The sequence below is a fragment of the Anopheles coustani genome, chromosome 3 (assembly GCF_943734705.1).
Source record: "Anopheles coustani chromosome 3, idAnoCousDA_361_x.2, whole genome shotgun sequence".
Taxonomy (NCBI): domain Eukaryota; kingdom Metazoa; phylum Arthropoda; class Insecta; order Diptera; family Culicidae; genus Anopheles; species Anopheles coustani.
Window position 1 is genome coordinate 71,254,045 of NC_071288.1, and position 25,001 is coordinate 71,279,045.

The following is a 25,001-nucleotide window of genomic DNA, read 5'->3' on the forward strand; positions in this document are numbered from 1 at the left end:
GTGTGATGTTTGTGTCAGATTATAGTGTATTTTGTGTCATTTAAAGTTTTCTTGTTTATTTGTGGTCATTGTGAAAAACAAAACACAAAAACACAAGAGGCGAACCAATCCGCCTTGGGTTTGATAAGAGATATACGGTTTTGTATCGGGTGTTGGGAAAAGGAAAACACAAGAAACGAGTGAGGAAAAGAAACAAGGAACCATCCCAATAGGACCCCAAGTGGGAAAGCATGAATTTGGAGCCACTGCCCCGCGGAGAAACCATACACGTCACCGCACCGGCCGCCGCGGCCGCCGCAGCAGCCGCCGCCGCCGCCCTCCACCGTCCCGCGGTCCAGACCATGCCGCAGCGATCCCCGTTCGCCATCCAGGAGCTGCTCGGGCTCGGCAGCAGCTCGGAGTCGACGCGCCCGTCCGGCGTCGTGTCGGCGGTCACGCCGTCGCTCTATCCCAGCACCGTCGGCCAGGCGTCGTTCGCGGCCGCCGCCGCCGCCGCCGGATGCGCCGACCCGCACCAGATGCAGATGGCCGCGGCCTCGCGGATGGCGTACTTCAACGCGCACGCCGCCGTTGCCGCCGCCTTCCTGCCGCACAATATTGCCAGTGCGGCCGCCGGGGGCGGTTCGCTCCAGCTCCATTCGGCACAGTCGGCCAACAGTAAGTACAGATGCGAGATTCGGGAGCCTTTCATTCCAGGACAAATCTATCCATCTTTTCCTGCTATCCCAGAAACCAGAAATCAAACAGTGTGGAAAAGAAAGAGTGATCCCCATTCCTCCAAAGCGAAACGATAATCTTTATGACTAACACATTAACTGAACTTTCATATGAATTGGTTTGGGAAAGTACTAATCAAAAATAGTACTATTTCATTCGACCACCCGTAAACAACGCCGCAAGTTCATAAACTTTAAATGTGTTTAATTTATCCATTTTCACTCATTCGTGGTTGTGCTAAATATATGAGGTTATTCAATTTTATACAATTTTTAGTCACAGTGCTGCATGTATTCATGCATCAAAACTAGTGTTGTGCCTTATGAACCTTTTGGTGAAATTCATACATATGAATCTTTTACCTAAGATTCATTCAGAAGGTTTGATGAATATTTTACGATTCGAGTCTTCAAACGTTAATAAATCTTTCGAAACCCTCATGAATCTTCATGTATCTTTCATCAATCTTTGACGAATCTCCATGATTCTTTCATTGGCGTGGATCATGCGACAAAAAAAAAAAAAAGGGGATCCCTCGACCCATTTTTTTGCTCATGATTTTTCACCAGTTAATTCATCTTTGGGATTCTTGAATCTCTCATGAAAAGATTCATGAATCTGTATATCTTTCAGTTTAATGAATCTGAATCTGAAAAACACAACTCAAATCAAAACATATATTGTTGACATTTTTTTTTTACTAATTGTTGTTCAGTTATAAAACGCATTGCAGCTGTTTGGAGCAATTGTTGTGCAATTATTTTTCAACGTTGATCGAATGTTTAAGATATTACAAAGCCTCAAGACTATCCTGATTTACCAGGTGACTTACTACTCAAGAAAAGAGGACAAGATTCGATCGTCCACGATTGGTACGAACACATCAAGATATTAAGAATTTAAGCGAGCAAATATGATACAAAGGATCTCTAAGCGCTAGTGATGTGCATTCTTTGGATTATTTTGTTCAGTCCTTCTTGCTAGTTAGGCATATTGATTATAAAATATCTAATCTGGATCATTTCATGTTAGTTAATCAGAAAAAAATGGAGCTTCAAGTTCCATTTACATATACTTCCTTTTTGAATCAAAATCTATATAAAACCAGGCGTGTTTCCTTTTTTAATTATAACTAACTACTAAATTACTACTAAAAAAATCTGATATATTGTCTGATTTTACGCCGGTTGTGAGTTCCTAAATCTGTTGTTTTTTTGTGATCCTTTCAAATTGCTTTTTACAAAATATCAATTTTATTGTGCTTCAAATTATAACCTTGGATACCGAATCGTATTAAAAAAGTATGAAAATATTTACAAAATAAACAAAGATAGTCTATTTCGAGAACTATTTTAATTTGGCATTCTACTCGCAGTATGGTAATTGAATTATGTTGTCCTTTATCGTTTTCAAAGCAGGCAATGTACGTGACAGTGATAATGTAGCTCAACTAAATCTAATCTTTATTTGGTGTAGTTTCGGGTATTTACTTTGAGAACAGTTTTCTATCACAAGAACTAACATGTAATGCCCAGCATGTGTATCAATATTCCATATTGATTTGATATGAAAGTATATAAACGGCAAGCGTATCGAAACGACTTCTTGTACAGGATACGTAAAAGAATGCGTATTGCAAACAAAGTCTGGAAAGCGAATATTACAACACAATATTTCTGTGCAAAATTTATCCAAAATGAATTGCGATCCGGTCAAAAGTTATTTGTTCCAAAATGCACTATCATCACTTCTCTTGTTAATTATTGTTCAGTAAAAACATTTGCTATTTCCCTGAAAAGTTGAACGCAACAATGAACCTTACAATCAAACAGTCTTCCATGGATTTTATTACTGAAACATGAGTATTTTTATTGTTGTAGGTACAAGAGAGGGTTGAAAGTTATTCCCTTAAACATTAAATCAGTTCAAACGAACGTTGACGTGGCGTAGAAAAGAGAACTTTCAAGTTCAAATTTAAATTTGTTAAAATTTGTATTATTTGTATTTTTGGACTTTTAATGAAACAAACAAATAAATCTATAACAATGATTAGTTTGACGGGTGCAATTTAAAGCTTAGTGTAATTTTGGTTAAATGAAGTATGATGTGCGATTTATCCTCAAACATATATAATACTCCCAGCTATTATTGCACTGTGTTTTAGGCACAATAAAATGCCATTACTTTAGATTGGCTCAAAAGGGAAAAGAAGTCCACAACCACTTCCTATCACATTAAACGTTCTAATCCAAATTACACTATCGCTCGCCTTGCATGTCGGCCAGTTCAGGGCAGCTAATTTCACACGTTCGCTGTGAGTACCATCGTCGGGTCATTCGTTGCCGTACGCTTCTTGACGGCGAATTACTCGCTCTGTAGGTACCCCAAGGCGAAAAGCACAAAACTGCAGTGCGAAATTACCAACACAACCGCAGCGTCGTCCGTGCTACACACCGGGGGCGCCCCTGCTGGCAGCGGTAACTCAAAATTCCGTGTCACGTCTACGTCTCTCCCGTCTCCACCCGTTTCCACCCCTCATTGGCCCACACTTTTCAAACGATGTGCAACATCGTCAACGGTCAATTGCTACAATCAGCAGGCCATCCTACTCCCACCTTCGACCCCGAATTTTCGTACTCGCTCTTTTGGGACTTAGTCAATTTTTCAAACCGTTTTCATTTTTGCAAAACTTAAATAAATAACGTCGATTTAATTAATGATCAACAAATTTGTCAAATTCCAAACGTATTTGTACTCTTGTACGTAACTATACAGAATGAAAAAGTTAAAAAGCATGTCCATAATGCACTTCAAATGATTTCAGCACATTTTACAACGGAAATAAACATAGAAAAGAGATTATGCGTTCGATTCCATCATTTTCAATATGATTTACGTCCATGTATTTGAAAATAACAATGAAAATCAAATTCACACTTCGACCAGATTTTCAATCACTCAATGCCAAGCGAAACCGCCTACATTATTGTGGGATTTGGTTGTCCTGTGGACAAAGTTTATTGCGGGTGGATAAATTATTTTTATCACCGATTTTTCATGCAATTGTTGAATAGGCGAAACCTCAACCATGTACAAAAAAATATTATCAAATTTAAAAAAATTTAGGACAGATAAACTTTCGTCACACGCGATTTTTGTTCAACGATCACACTTATTTTTGGCCACCATAGTCTCAAACCCACGCTCACAGTCAAGCTGTCAAGGGAGCGTTCAGTGATGGCAGCCGCCGGGACCGGCTTGGAGTGCGTCGAGCGCAGTGAAAATAAAGTGGGTAAATTAGTGGTGTTTTCAGTGTTTTTTAGTGATCTTTATGGATAAGAGTGAAGAAATTGTGTGTGGGCTTGCTTTGCTGCTCATATTCAGCCCGAAAACGACATATTTAATCGATAGATAGTGTTGTTTACATCGCTACTCTTCAGCACGGAGAGGTACTGCTGCTGCTGGCGTCCGATCCGTTCTCGCAGAATTCATCGATAAAAAACAAAAAAAGATGAGTATTCCATCATTGATTGTGTATAAACATCAATAGTAATTTCCTATCTATTTTCATTTCTAGAGCATCTTTCGTCGGAAGCTTGTTTTGGATTCCGCTGCTCGGATGCGAATCCGAAGATATTCTCTAGTGTACAAGTGTTGTGTGTAGTGCAGTGATATGTAGTGAAATTTATGACTAAGAATAGTCTTAAGCGGTGTAGGTAATTAAAAATAAACCGAAATAAATATATATGTTGATAAAAATATTACGGAACTGGCGGACTTATGTTTGCATGATGACCATCACTATACAGGGTACTCGGGGGCCGCCATTTCTGATCAATGCGCATGCGCAAAATCGCCCACGAGGGTAACTCAGACCCGCGCAATTAGCTGTTACATTGCGCGCCAATTGCGCGCTAATTGCGCGGGGTATACAACATTTTTACGCGTCGCATGACATTTTCTGCCTCCAGGGGCCTTGTCCCGATGTTGCGTGACAGAACCGCGTCCTGTGGCACATGTTGCACGACACCAGCCGGCTGCCTGATCCTGCAACCACATGGCGCGCCGCCAGTCACCATCAATTGTGGGCTGCTAACGGTGCAGTTTGTCATTGCCTAACAAGTGTGGGGATTTCCTGCTGTCTGTACTTTTTTTTCTGTTTTGTTTTTGTAACCGAGCTGATGGTGGAAATAAAAAAAAGCTAGAGGAATGTGCCGTAGAATTAATTAACACGGTGATATAAACTGCATAAATTACCCGGTGTAAAACAATGCGCGGCCAGTGTGTCAAGAGCTAATGTGTGTAAGAGCATATGCGAGATCAAAAGCAACAGGATTTATATGACAGGGTGCTTACTAATCCACGCGTATACTATTCTTACTACTCAATCATAGGAGTACTAGATTACTTAAGTGCGAAAAGATTAAATGAAATGGCAATACCTTCAATTTGAAAATATTTTTGTCATAGTTTAGTTTTGTTGAGTAAAGATAAATCGTTCGGTAATATTCGTATAGTTACCAATTCAACCGTACAACAAGGTTCCTTTATGCCATTGGATTGAGGAAAAACAAAACTAAGATAGTCTACGAACTAAAACCTATTTGAGTTAGTTGAAACCGAACGCTAACGAAGCTGGTATCAACCGTAGCAATTTTTGCCGACGGCAAAATGCATTCTCAAATCCCAACACTACTATAGAGGTTTTTCTGATTCAAACGTTGGTTAGACAGTGGGGTTTAAAAAAATGTCTATCTAATTGACCCCAAAAAGGTTATTTTGTGGTTGTTTGTAAATTTTTAAAATTAAATAAAGAGAAGAAAGAGAAAGAAACATTTAAAAAAACGAATAATGTTACGATGCTAGCGAGGCAATTGATGCTTGTTGTGTAAAACATAAATCCTAAACGTTAAACGACACAATAGTTTAAACGTTTAAAAAGCACCCACGGATAATAATAAGGAAATATTAAGAGAGCTCCTAAGTATTCACAACAAAACGTTGAAACAATTTACCGCGATTTCATGTTTCGGTTTCGAGAAACAACCTGGTGGTTCGCGGGGCTGATAAAAAACATCTTATCGATTGGACTAATTGAAGAAACCAAAAACTCATTCTAGAAGCACAAGCTAGATGTGAGTGAAACGAAATAGAAAAATAAAATTGGAACACAAACCCCGACTGCCAAGATAAAAAAGATCCAAACACACACACACGCACAAGTATGTCAAACAAAGAGAAAATTAAAATGAGGCAAAAAGAGGGTTCGAAATACACCACGGACGCGACAACGAAAATAAAAAAAAACAGTCAGCCTTTGACACCGCAATGTAAGGATATTCGCGCGCGAGAATAATAAAGCCAAAAATTTAAGGTGTGAAATAAAACAAACAAATGGAACCGTTTTACTTGACGAAACTGGACGTCGAAGATAGCGGGGGATACGGGGTGGATGCTGCAACGTGATCCTGCAAGACGGATTTGCAGCGATACCGAATAAAAAAAGGACCTGAAAAAATCCTGCCCGCCAAGGGTAGGACCATAAGGTGGGGACGGGGGCAGAGATCGGGGCAACTAGCCGAGCTGTGCTTGTTTTGGGATGGCAGAACCAAGGGGCCAGGATTGGAATGTTCCCGTACACAGGCACACAAACAGCCATACATAAACCCACACTCACATGTCTCTTGATACGCCGGGGAAAACGAGCTCGTGTGCAGCGAGCGCTCTACCTTTGCTCATTGTGATCAGTACATTGGCTTCGAATGCCGTTGGAGCATTCTCCGAGCGCCGAGGAGAGGAAGCTGGGTGTCAGGGGAGCTAAGGTAAAGGTATCGCGTTGCATTTGCAGGTTTGCGCGAGACCGACCCAGCTCGAAAGGACGATTACGGAGCGCGAAATAGGGAGCGTGCTTTTCCACTGCAAAACCACTGGATGCCATTCGGCTGCTGGAGGGGAGGTGGAGGAAAGGTTAGGTTGGATGAAAGTGGAGGAGGGCTTGGAAACAAAACGGTGTGGAAGGTCGGTGGAAATGGGGAGCTTTGCTGCTATTTTTCTTCTATTTGTTTTACTCTTTATTATGTGACGCATTTCACCAAGCGTCTAAGTAGGCAACTAATTTTTTGTACAAATCTTCTCTTCACTCCCTCTCTGTCTCTCTCTCTTTCTATCTCTTTTTACACCCCCCCCCCCCTACCCCTTTCCTCTCTAGCTCTTTTTATCCCTCCCCCTCTCTCTACGCTCCCGCTCGCACCCCTCTCTTCCGTTTTCAGCATTTAAAAAATAAACATCTGAGTAGAATTATCTGGAGAGCACAGTGGGCTTGGCTTTAGACAATTGTCTGTGCAAATTTGTTGGAGTTTTATATGAAAACAAATATCCAAAAAAGAATGGTGAGAGTGGTAATAAATAGTATATGTCTTTGTTGATTTTTGTCTAATAAAACAGTATATCAAACATCGCGAATTTTACGTCCATCCAGGAGGTGGAAAAGATAGAGCTAAAGATTCTCATAATGATTTCAAGAAAAAGCGTCTGAACATTTTCTATATTTGAGAAATACACACAGCAATGTACGAAAATGAATCAGATTGCAATTTGAATCAGAGACAATTGCATCAATTTTTGAAAATACAGCCGTTTGAACTCAGTCTAAGAGAAAACTTTATTCTAACCTCAGAAACCTAGCCTCAGTAAGAAAACTCAGTCTAACAGAAGATTTACCGTACGCCATATCAGTCACAGGGAAATAAAAAGTGGTCTAGAATACAGTGAAAGACAAATTCTTTCTTTACAAACTGTCGAGACAACACCTGTTATGTCCCTCGCATCCCGTACCGAAAGCGCACTATGCAGACTGTTAGAAAGACTGCAAATGTACGGACAAAACTCATACCATATGTTAGGCATGGTCACGAGGGAAGGCCCAGTTTAAAGGTATGAACTACGAACGTAACCAAAACTCCCAGTGGACGAAGAACCGGAACACGTTAGACTCACCTTTCATGAGGCCTCATTCCAGGACTACCGAGTTAACTCTAGAGATGGTTTTGTCTCCGCTACCACACAACTTATTCCCCCCTTAATAAAGTGGGTTAATTTGTTCTAGGCCTGAAAACCACCAACCTGCAGTCGTAACCTCCCGCATGCATGGGGACGAAAGAGAGAAAGAAAAGTACGTAAACAATGACAAGCAAACACAGCTAAAGAAACACCTCTCACTGGAGAGAAACGGAGCCCGGAGTTTTTCAATCACGCCAAGGCTAATTAATGGCAAAAAGGATGTGCTGGATTTTACGCTTCCAATTCTTTACGCTGGCAATGTTGGTGCTAGCTTCACGTGTTAGTGCAGTTGGGTGTAGCAGTGTTGTTGACCGAGGTTGCTTCTTTGTTTCCCTCATTACATCCTCGACGCCGGCTACTTGTCTGGCTTGGCTGGCTACAAACTGTAAGCACAACCGTGGTGGTAACTACGCTGTCAAACTAACTCTTCACCCCTCCAGTAAAAACGGGCGGCTCGAATTATCATGGTAGTATATCCGCCTTAGGGCCTCTTGCACAAGGAAATTCTTTTATTTATAATGAATGTTCTTTTATTGGTAGTGTATAAAAATAATGACTCCATGTGTTCATTTTGGCCAGTTATTTTTCACTACCTATGAAGCGAAACTTATCGCATGGTAGTTATATAACAAGAAAGAATTGGTATTCCCGAGTTAAGATCTTTATCTTAACTACCAACCAGAGGACTAAATTTTAACTTTCCTAATTAAGTTGATGGAGATGCCCATGATGCAGTGAAAATGATGCAGAGGTGTGTTATCACATAACCTCACACCTGAAAACTGGTGTAATACCGGGACGGTAGTGAAATGTACCGTTCCCATAGTAATTTGCGTTCACTAGTGTTTGCTTGAGAAGTAAAGTTGCTGTCGTTTAAATCAGCTCTAACGTTTAATGTTTTTTTAATCATTTGATGCTAAATAAATTTGAAAAATAATGTGAGGAACTAACATTTCTAATGCTTGTCGTCAAACACATCTTTGTGAAATTGGGATTAAATGGGATGTAAACGGGATGACCTTTCCTATCTCGCTTCATATTATTATTCGAATAATCCGTTGAATATCCGGTCACGAAAAATCATACTCCTGAGAAAAGCTGCAAAGTTGTTCTTTTCGGTCGGACCCCGACACAAGGGTCACTCTCGTATGGCCATGGCTCAAAAACGCAAAACCTTTCTGAAAGTTTTGGCAGCAGAACCTTTACACCTTTTCCTGCCAGCCGCGGCTTATGGATTCTTGTAATCTCCACTTCACAACGCCCGGATTAGAAGAAAATGCCATTGCCAATTGTCGACCGTTGCGGCCACTTCCCGGAATCGATCGACGCCTTTTGCCAGGCTGCATCCCGTGCTTCTGAAGGCTGAACACCCAGCTGACCAATTTACTTTGTCTTGAACGATCTGCTCTGCTTTCCCTCACTGGAGGATTTGTTTGGACGGGATCAGCACGGTGTTTAAGTGGATTATGAATTTGTTTTTCTTCGAAACACTCGTGCTAAGAAGAAGACTATCCGTTCTTGTGTTTTGTTTTGCCCGAAGCCGAGTCGAAACGGTAGCTTTGTGTGTGCTCGCTCCTTCCGCAAGTCACACGCAGGTCCTTTGGTGGGAGAAATGTACTCGAAGGCAAGCGATGCAACACATGATATGGCGAGGGCAGAAAGGACGAAGTGGCAACTCCAAAAAAAGGACCTCAACACGGGCGTAGTCTGTGGCTGCGACTGCGGTTGAAAAATCCTACCCAGCGTCGAGGGCCAACAACGGGAAAAGGGCAGTATCGAATTTCTACTAATTTTTATTTTCCTCTGCCCGTGACTGAACAAACCGGGGGCTCCCGGATGGTCCCGGGACACTCGACGTACGCACCCGGGTGACGTTGCTCCTCGGATGACATTCCTTTCGGAGAGGCCAAGCACACCGGGAGAAGATGTCCTTTTGTTCGTGCGTTGGAGGAAATGGGTGTAAAACGGGCCTGTTGGTACATCGGAGTGACAAGGACCGTAGATTGGTATGCACATGGAACACGGACGAAAAAGGATTACAACTGTGGGCCTCAGCCTTTCCCCGGGGGTGAGGAAGAAAAAAACAGTGTGCGCGAAGAAGGTGCGAAAAAAGGGAAATCAAAGGCAATCGTGACACGAGCTGACGAGATAAAGAGCATTTAACGTTCAAAGAAGCAGGAAGACATCCAAGTCCAGCTAGCATGGTGAAGTGAGAGGCATCAAAATTGGCGACACAGGGAATGGGAAGGGAAGGAAAAGAGTTTGTTAAAAGATGAAAAGAAAGGCAGGAAGATACGGCGTAAAGTGGTGATTAGAAGTGTGGAATCCTATGACAGGAAAAAGGATTGAGTTAAGTTGCTAACAATAAAACGGAGAGGAAAATTGAAGATTATAATAATATAACCGACGAAGGTGTTGCTGCTGGAAGTACGGGTGATGACAAATGGGTAATCTTGTGAAAATAAACCGCCCACGGGTTTTGCTGCTGTTGCCGTTTTTCGTCCGTTCGGTTGACTACTGGTTTCTCCTTACCTTACCTTTTCGTCTTTGTTGGCAGTCTGCCTCTACCCTTCCATTCGGCCCTTGGTATCCTTCGTGAAGGCGCATCAAATTTCTCCGTGCTTGATTTGAAGCTTTTTTTTTGCACATTTTGATTTTGTTTTATGTTATACCACTCCCGATGCCATTGTTGTGCGGAGCTGATGTTGATGTTCTAGTGTAGTTAAAAACATATTTTCTCCTCACAATACCGGGCGGGAGTGAAGGAAAAAAGGACCAACCAACTGTTCAACATGACGTTCGAAATACCGATGGCTGTGGAATGTGGAAGTACGTAGTTCTTTTTTTATTCAACATATTTGTATTACAACTCAAGCGGAAACGACTGTGATGGTCTCTTTTTTATATCCTTCGATCAACAATGAATTCAGATTGCAAGAAAAATTCCTAGAGTGTGAGATGTGCCTGTAGAAAGAGGATTTTCTCTCTTTCTCTCTCTGTCTCTAAATTCAATGCCACATTGTTATTGGAGGGAAAATTTTACATCTTCATGACACCCGCCTACTGCGATGTTTTATTTTGTACTCTTTTGTCGCGGTATTTACCACTTGCTGTGTACCGGCGAAAAATCGAACGCTTCACCTTCGGATCAGCTTCAATAGACGAGCGAAAGCGAAATTTGTGATCGCTTCGGGGGGGAAGCCCAACGCAATAACAAAAGCCTGCGGAGTGGGCCGCGTAGGAGATAACCTCATTTTTTGACAGTTCCCCCGTGAACAGAACGCGGGCCGCGCAACGACGCGACGAGGCAGCGCACGGGAACCACTTTTTCAATTTGTCAATCCGGGTCGATAGTTTCGATAATAGAGCCATCCTCCTACAACGTCGGCAGCACGATGCAAACGACGTTTCACTCCGATCGGCGAACCGAGGAAAAAGTGTACGTTTCCGTTTCATACAAGTTACGTTGGTGGTGGTGGTCGTTCCCAAGCGCTTGTTAATAATTGGAGTGATTTCACCAGTTGTGTCGGCACTATCGAAGGAGGATGACGCTGACACCCGCAGCAATCTGACAGCGATGACAGGCGCTATACCGAGGCGATTCGTCGCGAAATCTCTCCGCCTCCGCATTTGCCATGCCGCGCCGGGCGCGTGTTTTCCTCGTCGCAGCCGTCGGGTTTTCGCCAGCCGCTCTCTTTGGTTGACGCAAGGAAGCGAATAACAACGGTTCGCAACCGAAGCAAGGTACTCACAAAAGAACGGCAAAATCGGGTACTGTCAACTCCCATCGGACGATAGCATCAGGGATTGATCCGTTTGTACTTCAACTATTCTTTTCACAACAGAATCGACATGAACGAAGAATCGTTATCATACAATTGATACACTTTCACAAGTTTCATGGAGAGGACTTTTTGACGGGATATTTTACTCCACGTTCTATTCAGTAGTCGAGTAGTAGATTTCTATTGACGTAGTCATGCGTTTAATAAAAAAAACATTGAACGATAGCTAGTGTTGTAACTTTTTACAGGACAATTGACAGCTGTTCTACTGTACGACTTTGCTAGGAAGATCTTAATATTAAAAACACACCACAAGGAGTTGGATGGTGTCTGTATCCTGTCTGGTCAGCCGTTAGAACTGCACCGAGGATTTGGAAGGAAGGGGTTCAAATGTTGTGTATACTTGTAATACTGCAAAAATCAGACATACAAATTATCGAATACAGCATGGCAAGCGTTACAGTAACCGTTACAGTTTGTTTATCTCTTATCGTGGTCAATATTGGAATTTTATTACATTAGATTTATATAGGTTTTTTATGCGAGGATGCCGTGAAAACAGAAAATGTTGGAAAAATGTGAAATAACCCTCTGTCTATTATTTTTTAGATATGTCTACTAGCTACCTTATATCCAACTTGGTTTTATGTACAAAACCATCCAAGCATAAACTTAACAAATAATTGAACAAATCTGTTCCGGATAATTAACGACGATCTCGGTGCCGTAGGATTAATCGATTGTTGTGTTTGTGAGGGATGTTTTCTATATGCTGTGATATTTTCTTGATTTTCTTTTTATGGATATCATTAGTACTCTGCCAGGGGGGTGGATTTAAAATTCTTTAGCGTCTTGTTTTGAAACCTTTGAAGCTTAGGCAGGTGAATTTCTGCACAACTCGACCATACCGAACATGCCAGTACTGGTTTGATAATCGAAGAGTAGATTAGTAGTTTACTAAAGGTAAGTCTTCTGTGTGGTGTGACTTCGAGATGTTCTACCTCCCTGCTCCAACTAATGTTAACATTATTGATGGTCAACATGGGCTTCTATTTTAGCGTTGTTAATTTTAAGTTTCCAATCTTTGCAATCATTGCTGTACTTTAACATGCCACAGTTTATATTTTTGCTACTGTTTTCGGGAATTTACCGAGCTGAGCTCATGGCGAAGTCATCGGCGAAAGGCAAGGCAGAAGTGTCGATATCAACTTTCCTTACCTTCGAAAAATAAACTACCGAATACAACAGCATAATAAATTGTCGAAATAAAACATCTAATAATTGTAATATGCTAAACGCCACTGTTCCTTCAGTGAGCTTGAGGTCTATTACTTTGTTCCATCCTTTTGGGAGGTTGTATTTAGTCCCGCGTGCGTGCCCTAATTTTATTGATCAACCACGAACGACAGCTGATCTACGCAACAACCCCGAAAATGCGTTTCAATGGAAGGCGTGGCCTAAAGAGTTGCACACATAAGGGATGTCTTCGGAAGGGGTACAAAGGGGCCGTTTTATATTCACGTGGCAAACAAGAATAAATTTAATCTCATTTTGATTTTGTTGGAGTTTCTCCTTTGAACTTTGATTGATTTTGTTAGCTATGAGTTATGATGGAATACACGGCGAGCAGAAATGATATAAAATTAATAAATTGTGGATATGCAGAGGCAGTTATTGCTCATAAAACCATGTGTTTTAAAGACATATTCATCGTTAAAGTCAGTTGAATTATGTGTGCAATATAATCGAGAATGTTTTATGCATGAATCTTCATTAAACTTTTGCTAGAACAACACAACAAACACTTGATTCCATGTCGTATTGCGATTGCCTACCACTCACAACCAGCCACTAGAAAATTTCAGCTCTCATTCCACCGCACACGTTCTTTCCATTCTACTGAATGTTTCATCTACGCACATTCCCGCAACAGCGCAGTGCACTGAATATTCATGCCTAGTTTTCCCGGCGAGCCGTTGTATCGTTTCATTATTAGACACAAAACACCAATTCGAATGCCAGAGTGCTGCGTTTCAGCACCATGGGCTGCGTTTTATTCGTTTACCCGTTGAATTTATACCGTCCCCGGTTCTAGGCGATAGGATGTTCGACGAAGCTGGAACCGGTGGGTCCGGTAGGTTTCGATCGTAACGTAATTTTCCCGGCATCTACGACCTTTGCGGGATTGTCCTTTTTTGTTCACTTTCGACCCTACCACCGGCACCGAGGGACATGCGCACCAACATGTGCAAGTAGGCGTTCTGTGTGTGTGTGTGGGCTATATTTGCGTGTGTCCGTGAATGAGTCGTGAAAATCCCAGGGAAAGGTCGACCGGCATCACCCCCGTGGGTCGGTTCCGTTAAATGTTTAATGCTCGCTTCCTACCGGTAGGTTGGCCGACTTATCGGCAATCGACAATCTGGCATGCTTCGGTGCTGGTTTTCCGTCACCACTGTGTTTACCTTGTTCGGATTGGGGCCTCTTCCCCAAGTTTGCCCGTGTTGTTTGCTCTCTAATGCTACTGTTTTTCTATTAACCAGTGTCTTGGTGGCTTTGGTTTCCCTCCGCAGACAAGGGAACGGAGCGTTACGTCTTCATGAATTAGTAAGTGTACGGCGTGTCGATTTTAGGGGGGCCCGAAATTGGCGAGCAAAAAAGATAAACAATTTCCGTTCTACCGTTTTATTCAATTATTAGAGCGATTCGAAATTGGGTTGTTCCCGGGAATCCCTAGTCAAACGCATGACTGCGATCCGTTTGGATTTAAAGTTATGCTAATTCAAATTACTTGATAGATAACGCACTAGGAAGCTATTTAAGTATATTTTCACATACGCAAATTTTGAACTTGGTTTACAATATAAAACAAAAACAGGGGAATGTATAACTTATATCAGAACCAGCTATGAAGTAATATGGAAATAAGAATGCAAACAATAATGATGCCAAATAGAATGGTATAATGCAATATTTGGAAAAAAGAATCAACGGTTATTAACATTGCAAATTGTAATTATCATAATATATGTAAAGCTAAAAGCATGAAGATAGTATCAGATGCAGTATCATTATATTTTTGTAAGAATAAAAATTGAAGCGTGGTATAAAGTATTTAATTGCAAAGCCAATTGCAAGTTTTTATTTCTTTTGAAGTAGTTATGCACCCAATTATTTTGTTGCTGGGAATTGTATGAAAAAAGTTGAATACCAATTAATGAATTCCTATTTAAAATTCAATTACGAACGACTGACCACCGATTTCGATCACAGTAACTCTCTTCGAAGCGAGGCCTAGTCCCACTATGGGATATTGTGCGAATTAAAAACAACAAAAAAACGAGAAATTGTGTCAATTAAAGAAATTAAAATTCCCAGATTTATTATTTCACTGGAAATCATTTGATTTAAATATGTAGCTACACTTAATTAAACATTATACTTGCCTAACTATACGATCGCGAACTAAAAACTCGCCCACATAACGATAATGTTATCCTTTAGACAAGTTTCCATCATAAAACATACACCATTTCCCGACAGACTGTGCAGGGGAACTCAAACGTAAAAGAACCTTTTATTCCCTAATTTGTCAATAATGTAGCTGAATTCAGCGACGGTTTTGTGCAACGACTACGTTTACATCGCAAACGATAATGATTTTTTTCAATTCCACTGAAAATTTTGCTGAGAGGTATATCGTTGTGCAATATAATGATTTTTGAAAAATAATATCATGTTCAATCATTCAATACACTTATGAGCCATAACGCAACTTTATTGTTTTTTAAACATATTTTGGACAATTGCGTAGTGTTTTTATTCGAGATAATATTCTATTAGACATAGATTAGATTTCAAAGCATTCGGTATATTTACATTTTAAATGCATACCAGGTAAATAGTGATATTAAAGCCAACAATAAAAGAGGTTTTTCCGCCCATGCAACTTGCGACACGTAATTTTCGGAGCGTTGGTGTGTGTGAAAGCTTTAACTTTCATTTTCCATCATCTAATTATTCAAACTGTAAATAGATTTCCCTGCGATAGGGACAAAACACAACATATATTAATCACCTAGCTCAATTTGAGGTATCATATTCAAACTTCATTTGACCTTTTGTGCTCGGCGTCCCACATTTTATTTGTGACTGTGTTTGTGTGTCTAATTCAATTTGACATTATTCATGTATCGGGAGATGAATGTCGCATTTAAATGGCGATCCCATAGCGCCAAAAGTAATCGCTTAGAGCTTGGTGGTACAGATTAGTATGGTTTGCAGCTCAGGTTTCACTAAATACTCGGATGTGTTGAAGTTTTGTTTAATTACCATGGCATAACAGCATCAAGCGGCGGCGAATGACCGTTTATTTCACGGAATTTGACTAATCACATCGGTAAATCTGAAATAGACACCTGCCCATGAGATTAGCTAGCGAAAATTAAAGATCACGAAATTTTAGAGCATTTTGATAAAAACAAAAACTAATTTTCAAAAGAAATTTCAGATCCTTGTTCGATACATTCAATATTTTTTCTGGAATTTAGAAGAGAAAAGCTAGTGACTCGTAGAAATTAACCTGTTTTATGTATAAAACTATTTTATTCGTTTACCCACATTTGAAAACCACCAACGGGTTGAATTACAGTAAACACCAAATACGAAAATGTCTATGCATTCAAAGATACAAAGGTTTTAAATGGTTAAAGTGAAACAATTGGTTGGTTGAATAAAAACAAACAAACTAATTAGATAATTTTACAAGTAAGCAATTTTATACACTACCAGATTCAAAATAGCTTCGATTTTGTTTTAAATTTAATAACATTTATACAAAACACTTCTCTACTTTACTTTTCGTCTCTACTTTTTGTGAAACTGCAATCGAAAAAATGATTACTCGATATAAACGAGTGGTTCCTCGAGTTTCTTCAAATGTTAATCTCTATTCTACAGCGTCTGAGCAACATTTTCTCAACATTTGTTGATTTATTGTTATATGTTCAAAATATAGGTTTTCAATCGTTGTATGAAAAAGAAAATGTTGGTTGGTATTTTAGTATTGCTGCATTTCTCCATTTCAGTTCAGTAAGCAAAATAAAAAAAAACTATTGTAAAACATTACACTATCTCTGAAGAGCAAGCCTGTTGTTTAATGATATAGTAAAATGCTGAATTTTCAAAAACTGCTAGTTTCTTAAGGTGTACTTAAAATGCTATATGAAACATAGGAGATGCGAATCGTTCGGTGGTCGTCTGTTTGCACGACTTTATTTCACGGTTGCTCAAACAAGACGGTAATTCAAGTAGATTGTACCGGTTCTATAATAGATAGCACATTTTAAAACCAATTCATACTTTACACAAACAAGATGTCTTAAATAATGTGTGTTCAAAGTATGTCCAGAAATATGAAGTATTGCATTACACTAAAAAAAGCAGGTTTAGGAAAGTATTGATCATTTGGAGATAAAGGTCGGCAGATCGTAAAATCAAAAAGCTACGCATCCTGCTATTCTTTACCGCAAGACTAGCTCCACTCCACTATTAATACTCTACTTTTCATAATCAATGGGTGGAAACTAGTTTAGGACTATTTAACTAGTACTACACAACCGTAAATCCAGAATGCGTAAAGATGACTTTTTGTGCTTCATTTTCTCCCGGTTTACGTCAAAGGGAAGGCTCTGTCTTCGATGAACCGGGTCAGACATAGAAAGGGTGCAAAATTAGCCTACCCAGGATAACTACGTCTCGTTGGCGAAGATAGCAAATGGCAACCAGAAAAAGATTAGAGAAAATGCACAACACACGCACGCCTGTCGCTTCCGGTGAGCCAGAGTAACGCAACCGGCCATTTTCCGTATCCCCTGGTAAGAAGAAAGGAAACTACCGTAGATTAGCAATGCACTGCGGGATCTTCGGATGAAGATTTTCCAATTTTCCAAGCGCAACCACGCACACAGCACCACACCGAACCGGTTCACAAACACCAACACTTTCGTTCGCCCCTGACTGCCCTTTTTTACGCCGTAGCTTCTTCATTCGGTTCCAATTAAAATTCACCACATTGTGCATCCACCAAAGCGAGGTCGAATGCTTTTTGTTCTCCGCGAAAGAAAAGGCCACTACAAACCCGGTCTCTCGTACGAAAACTCACCAACTCCGCCGGTAGATATACATTTGCTAAACAATCGTTATATAATCCATGAAACGAAGTGGATTCGCTTCCATGATAAGTTTTTCTCCTTCACGCGCACATTTGTTTTTCCTCGCCAACCGAGAAACCGTTCGCCGTCCTGTGCGCTGGACCCTTGTCCTTCCGGGGACGACCATTATCCGACGCGAGACGAACATGGCTTTTCCCAGCGAGCGCACTGTGTGTTTTGTTTGACGACACCGTTTGTTTGGGTGTGTGTGTGTATGCCAGTATGTGCAATCGTCGCTCTCTCCCCCCTTTTTTGTTTGCATTGCGTTTCTTTTTCTTCGTTCGCAACTCCAACCCCATGGAGGAAAAGCCAACCATGATGGAGGGGAAAAATCGACTTCCATCGTCGACCGGTGTGTGGCGTGTTATTAGTCCTTCGTTTGTTCTTTCGCGCGCGTCCTTGTTCTGCTTTATTTCCGTTTTTTCTGGCTTTCGGTTTGGTCAACCTGTATATAAGAAGGGCCCACACTAACACACACACGCACACAGCAAAGGATGTAACGTCCACGAGTCACAACACCATGGTACGGACGCCATTACGCGTGTGTGCCGGCTGGTGGTCTCCCATTCTCTCCCCCCCTTTGCCGTCTTCCCCCGGCACACACCACTTCAAATCATACTGTATGTGTGCAGTCTTGCGCATTTCGCACAGCGCGATGGCTTCGCGAACGTTTCGTCAAGTGCTGGATGTTCCGCGGAAAGCAGCAAAAGCAATGGATCCTCAAAACGTACCCGGGTACGTGGAAAATCCTGCTTGATAGGGAAAGTCTCCCTGCCCGTGTGTGCGTGTTTTTGTTCACTTGGTAGTGGGATTGCTTCGGGGGGCTCCGTATGAGATGAAAGAAAATTGCCCCAACGTCACAATGCAACAGCATCGAAAAGGGAAAGTAATAAATTTGGGTACAATGCGCGTGGAAAGTAAGGATAAGGGGCTCGAGCACAAGCGAAGGGGGGAATTGGATGTTAATTAGAAAACAACACAAACTAACCGCAGTTGCACCACATCCATCAAAGGAAAAAATGGCAATTCAAGGGAAAATTATCTTCGAAACAGATTTATTTCCCCCTTTCATTCTTCTTTGATCATTCTACGCCATAGAAACTACATGCAGAACATGCGGAAAAATGCCATCAAATGTGTAACATTGTTTTCTGTTATTAAAATGTACCGAATTTGACAAATTCAGTGTCTCAACTAATGATAAATTAAAAATTAACTACCCTGTCCTGTTCGATATAAAAGAATTATAAATCTTTCCATAATTTTCGTTTGACCCTTTTGATCTTAAGGTATAGTTCCAATCCTGGTTTAATTATTGTAAAGTTGAACATAATAAATTAGAGGAAATTGCCAATTTTGATAAATTGGTTTGTCAATTTCGATGACTAATTTGTTTTGTCGTAATTAGTCCGGTTTGACTCTTCGTTCGTTAATAATATATTTAGAATTTGATATTGAGTAGAAAGAATAGAGTTTGAAACATAACGTTTGGACAAATTGAAGTTTCAACTCTAGTGTTCTAGTATACATCACTCAATAATAATATTTATTAAGAGGATAATAATTATTTGTCGACTTTCTGAAACGAAGGTTTGTACACGTGTAAATACTCATGTTTGTAAATTTAAAAAATTGGTGTTTTTTAAACTAAACTTCACCGTAAATGTCTCAATTAACAAAAACTATACCTAATTATCCATTGACATTCGTTTGCAATGGCAAAGTGCATTGAAAGCACATTTCACAATAAACAGCATCTTTTATTCATTTTAATAGTTGTTTGCTGCCACTCTCTCTATAACCAGTGGTAGATGCACAACACAAAAAGACTTTCAATCAGTTCTAAGATGAACCGATCGGTTCATCAAGTGCATAGTGTGCAGTTTTTGAAGTATTTTCTTATGTTGTTTTCTTCAAGGATGTTTTCCTTAAATTTTTTTCAACTTTGGCTGTTCCTTTGCCGTTTCTCTACTATACTGACAGCAATCCGGAGGAACACTCACTATTTCCACTCGTGCTTCTGCTCTCGATTCTGTTTGTGCGTGCTCTCGAGGTGGTTCCCGTGGCTCGTTAGTTCTTTCGCCTTTCACGTTGCTACTTTGGCATCAAAGGCGTTGTGCTGAAAAGTAAAAAAAAAACAGCGCAAGAAAAGCTCAAAGAAGGAAAGGCCATTTGAAGCGTACACTTTCGCTCGTCCGGAAGCATAGAACGGCAGCATCGTGCCACATCAATTACGTTACGAGTTACGGACCAAAGGAAAATTCAACCGCTAGGAAAGTCAATTTTGGTTGGAGAAATCGAGGAACGGAAAACGTTATCATCGGAAACGATCGAAAGTGTGATGGGAGAAAAAAAAAGGTGCCTAGTGTGCCAGAATCGTTTAGCTTTTGTGATTTTCCACCATTCTGTTTTTTCCGCACTTTTGTATGTGTCAATCAAACAAGATTAGCGAGGAGGAAAAACAGGTGGAAATCAGCCAGGGTGGATGTTAAGTAAACGAAACCGGGACCAGAAAGGAATCAACTTGTCGTTCGCTTCGTTCGCGTTGGTCGTCAGCAAACCAAACAAATCTCTTCCCACGGACCGGAAGTGGAGACGTACAGGATAACCTTAAAGAAGAAAAGGAAAGGTGGGTGCCGAGAGCTTTTCACCATTCTACAAAGTCACGAGACGTGCTGCAGGTGGCAAAAGGGCAGCCTGATGTGGGGCTCACAAACGAACCGAGCGCCGGATGTCGCCATGATAAAATCTCGTTACACGACGCTCCGTACATCCGTTCGCAGCAGTTCGGCCCGTTGGTGGCACGGCCGATTCCGGTGGCTTATGCTAATTTTAATGAGGAGCTCGAGTATCGTTTACGCCTCGGCGCGCGGTGGGTAGTAATCAGCTCGGCCGCGCCGGGGAAAAGAGGAAAAATGCAGGTGAATAAAACATGAATTGGCAATTTTGCCATCAAGAAAATCTGCCGGCACTTGACGATTGCGGATTGCCCATGGAACGGCCGGATCGAGTCGATTTGATTACGCCTTGGGTTGGGAGACGTCGACGCCGACCAAGGAGTAGAGAAAATCACGTAACTTCAAACGGATACCGGTCGGTAAACGTTAGACATGCGCATATTTTGGAACGTTCGCCAGACGAAAACATGATGTAGCAATTTTTTTCCGGTTGTGTGTACCGAGAGACGTGCTAACAAGCTAACAAACTCAAATCGTGTGCTCTTGTAGACGTTCAGTAGAATTATATACATTCCAAACTGGCATGGGAAGCTTCCCATATTGTTAGCATTTGATAATTGTTGAGTAATTTCTGTTGAGTAAAATTTTCTAAAGCAAAAATCAAAAGTTAAAATAATTCGATGAAAGTGAGATACATTGGTTTAGATGAGTATCACTTAAATTTAATTTACTAATTCCTCAAATGTTATAGTCAATTGTTTTACTAACATATAAAACCTAAAATACATGCAGCATGGAAAATTTGTTTCAAATAACTATTAAATAAGCTCGTAATAGAGAATGTACGTCTTAATTCCAACAGGAAAATGTAAACCAATTAGAGTTGTGTAATTCCGATTCAAATTCAAATGACTTTTTGCTTCATATTTGATATTCATGAATCTTTTATTGAAATAATAATGGGTAAATAAAGATTGCTGAATCCCAAAGATTCAATAATAATAAAATAATAGAAAAGTAAAACCCAAAAAAGCGAAGAGGGACACCTCTTCTTTTGGTCGCTTGATCCTCGCCAAAGTAACAATCATGGAGATTCGTGAAAGATCCATGAAAGATAAGGTTTCAGAAGATTCATCAATGCTTTAAGATTCAAATCACAAAAGATACATGAATCAATCTGAATGAATCATGAAATTTTAAATCTCATGTGAATGTTTCATGTGAATGAATCTCGCCTAAAGAATCATAAGGAACGACACAAATACAGTTTTGAATATAGAATTAAATACAAACTCATTTTTCCGTTTTAAGCGTGACCTAAGACTTCGTATGAATCTTCAATTTAACTATCTATTTTTCTAAAGATCGTTTGAATTCCCGTTGTTGATATGCTCTCGTTGAACCAAAGCATATTCAATTTGAATCGCTTGTTAGCTTCACTTGATAAGTTGATATTGGGAGAAAATTATTGAGTAGTAGGAGCATTAACAACAATCTTTAACAATAATTTGTGTCGAGATAATTAGAAAATTTCTTTTAACTATTTCTTCATGTTCTAGTCTTCCTTACCTCCATTTGATGTATTGGGTGTGGAAAATGGTTAGCTAGAATAAGCCAAATGTCGAACTCAAAGCGATTGATGTATCGATGGACTCATATAAGATAGATTTGCTTGTCGTTCAATTCCTCACAAAAAAAAATCAGTCTTCTAGCTTTCCAAGAACACGCCGTCAAAGAAATCTTACCCGTATGTGGTTCCCATTCTTGATCTCTTATTTTCTTGTTCTCATCGCCCAAGACAAACAGCAACACTCAACCAGGAGTGGATCTCTTCAGTGATCGGTGAAGTAGTTGATAGCCGATAGGCGAACTTCGACTCTTCTCCGAGGCCACTATATGGTGTGTTGACAGGCCATTGTCGAGTGGCGTTTAAAAGAATACTGAGATGCGTGAGATTCGATCCCCGGACCGAGGGAAAATTAATACACACACACACACATGCACACTCACCGGGCCCGCCACGACGGTTAGACCTGGTTCGTATCTTGAAATCCTAGGAATCGTGTTTGGCCCTACTTATGGAAGTCTTGTGACCAGACGCAAGTAAGGGAGCATCTAAGACGCGGGACTCTTCGGGCCTGGTGGAAGACACTGGCGCCTCGCTGAAGGAATCAAATTACCTACTCCATTCCAGCATTGGAGGAATTAGATTCCCGAAGTTAAGGGATCTTCTCCCGGACCCCGACGCTCGGATTCGGAACGCGTTCGATTTGCCGATTGGTTCCAGACCGCGCCGTGTGTAGTGTCTTAATCCCGCATTAGCGTCTCGAGTGGTTTTTCCTCGAAAAGTGAGCAAAAATCTTCGACCACGCAGTTGTCGACACTTTTTCCTCGAAGAACGTTCTCGAACGTCGGGGCCAGTTGGTTCCAGTCAAACGACGACGTTCACCTCCGTGGTGCGATGGCTTGGGAGAGCAGTTCTGTAAATGTTTTCTTCGGCTTCGTTGAACCACTCTTCACAGCTGGGCCCTCGAGGGACAACTTTCGCAAAGTATGTCGCACTCGGTCGAACTACCTTCTGCGCCATTTTGGTCAATTCTGGAACCAACATACGCATTGGCTGTTTCGAATGACCGCCCGCGATAAAATCGATCGGCCACAGTTTCCCGTCCCGACGAACTCGATTGTCAATCTAGAGCCAGTCCGGCCGTAGGATAGCAATGGCACGTGGCCGCTCCAATTTGTCCGAGTCCATTCTGTCGAAGGGAATGTGGAAAAAGACTAAACAGAATATCTACCTCACGTCAACCGTTCCGCCAAACCGGAAGGAGTGCCACAGTGCCAGTTGATGACGGTCCCGATGATGGCGATGACGTTGAGGCAAGGAAATGGAAATCGACAAACGCGTAATTGGATTTTCCGATCCGGGTCCGTGTCGCCTGGTCCGTGGGCGGCTCGTGACAGACTGCTGTCTGCCCGCGGGCGCTTGGAAAAGTGTTTGGAAGGTCGTCGTGAAGGTTTTCCGCAAGCGAATTTGCACTGTTTCTCTAGGAAGTTGTTTGTTTATCGCCAGACTTTAGTTCACGTCACAGTTACGCAATTAAAAACTACATTAAATCTGGAATATGATTACAATAATGGTTGGTATTGGCTGAACGGCATATTACATTGGAGTTTATGTGTTTATACTCCTTCTGCCTCAAGGCTTAAGGAGTTCAATATTTCATCTGTTCTACCTTCCTCCAAAATCTAACCCAAGTTCAGAAGAACTTTTCAATCTGGTAGTAGTGGATCCGGTAGTGCCGCTTAAAATACGGATATCAACTCCATTACGGCCCACCAGCTCAGCCAGGACCTAGAACCGTACCTCAGCTGTGTTTCCCTTGTCGCCTACCAGTGCCTACCCTACCCGCCCTGTCTGAGATTCCTAGTGCTAGATATTTCTCCCGAAGCCGGCCATAAACTTGCCGCAGCAATCACCGGAAAGTGGGAAGATAACCGCCGTTCCGTTTCCGGAATTGAATTGGCAAGTAATTTATACAGTGCCCTTTCGGAAAAGTTTTCCAGCAATCGATTTCCAGCAATTGGGAGTTTCGTTCCGGGGCGGACTCGACAGCTGGCCTCCTGGCGGGAGTTCCTGGACGGAGCTGGTGAAAAAGGAAGGCATGAGATAAATAACGAGAGATTGTGAGCAAAGGGGAAGAGGGGCGTGTTTTGTGAGGCACGGTAGGATAGGATGGGTCGCTTTTCTCGAGGCGATGGGGGGCCGTGGCGGCTTCAGTAGTAGTGGTAGTAGTAGTACCATATTTGGTTGACTTGCGCAATCATACGATACATTATGATGCAAGTTTTATGCGGGACCGTAGCAGCGCGCCGGTTTTGGGCTCACAATGTTGCCTGTCCTTCGGCGAAGTGAGGAAAAAGTTGGGAAAAACTCGGCGCCGGAAAACTGGGGGTCAGCAGGACGGCACGGTGGACAATTTATGTGACCTCGTAAACTGCAACAAATCGTCCGAATGAATTGGACTGGATCAAATTCAATTAGGAACTGGGTGAGGTAGTTGCAAACTTGACTAATTATAGGGAAGTTTATATGTCATTTTTGCCAGTGCGGTTTTATTCGTATACAAACTACAAAGTAGTAGCTACACTGAGCAGTAGTACTTCATTTCTAATTTGGTATTTTTTGTGTGCCTAACTTTGATTGAAAATCTGGATTCTCGAACTACATTCCCTCTTTTTTAACAAGATAAATTCATTTCCAAATAAAATCTAATGGCACATTTTTGCAATCTTATAATAATGCCTAAAATACTGAAAATACGCGCATAGAAATTGCACCCTTTTCCTGATGCCTTCTCGCCTTACCGGTGGGTGTGTTTGCTTTGACAACGGAGGAAAAAGTCCTTTTCGGGAAGAAATGAAGAGAGAAAAAAATCATAGCACTGCCAACCCCTTTACAGAAAATATGATCCTCGATAAAGCTGTGCTGTATTTTGATACTCGCTTCCTTCCTGCGGGTCGTAAGCAGTTCCGAAGAAACGAAGGAACTT

The 25,001-nt window shown here is 41.3% G+C and overlaps 1 protein-coding gene across 1 annotated transcript in view; it reads left to right on the forward strand.

The window, feature by feature from the left end:
• Positions 1–230: 230 nt before the first annotated feature.
• The window catches only part of LOC131272822 (uncharacterized), a 57,592-nt gene continuing 32,821 nt past the window's right edge, over positions 231–25,001 (forward strand). Inside the window, exon 1 of the mRNA XM_058274684.1 lies at positions 231–657. Within this exon, the coding sequence (XP_058130667.1) occupies positions 231–657 (427 nt within the window). The remainder of the gene's footprint in view (positions 658–25,001) is intronic.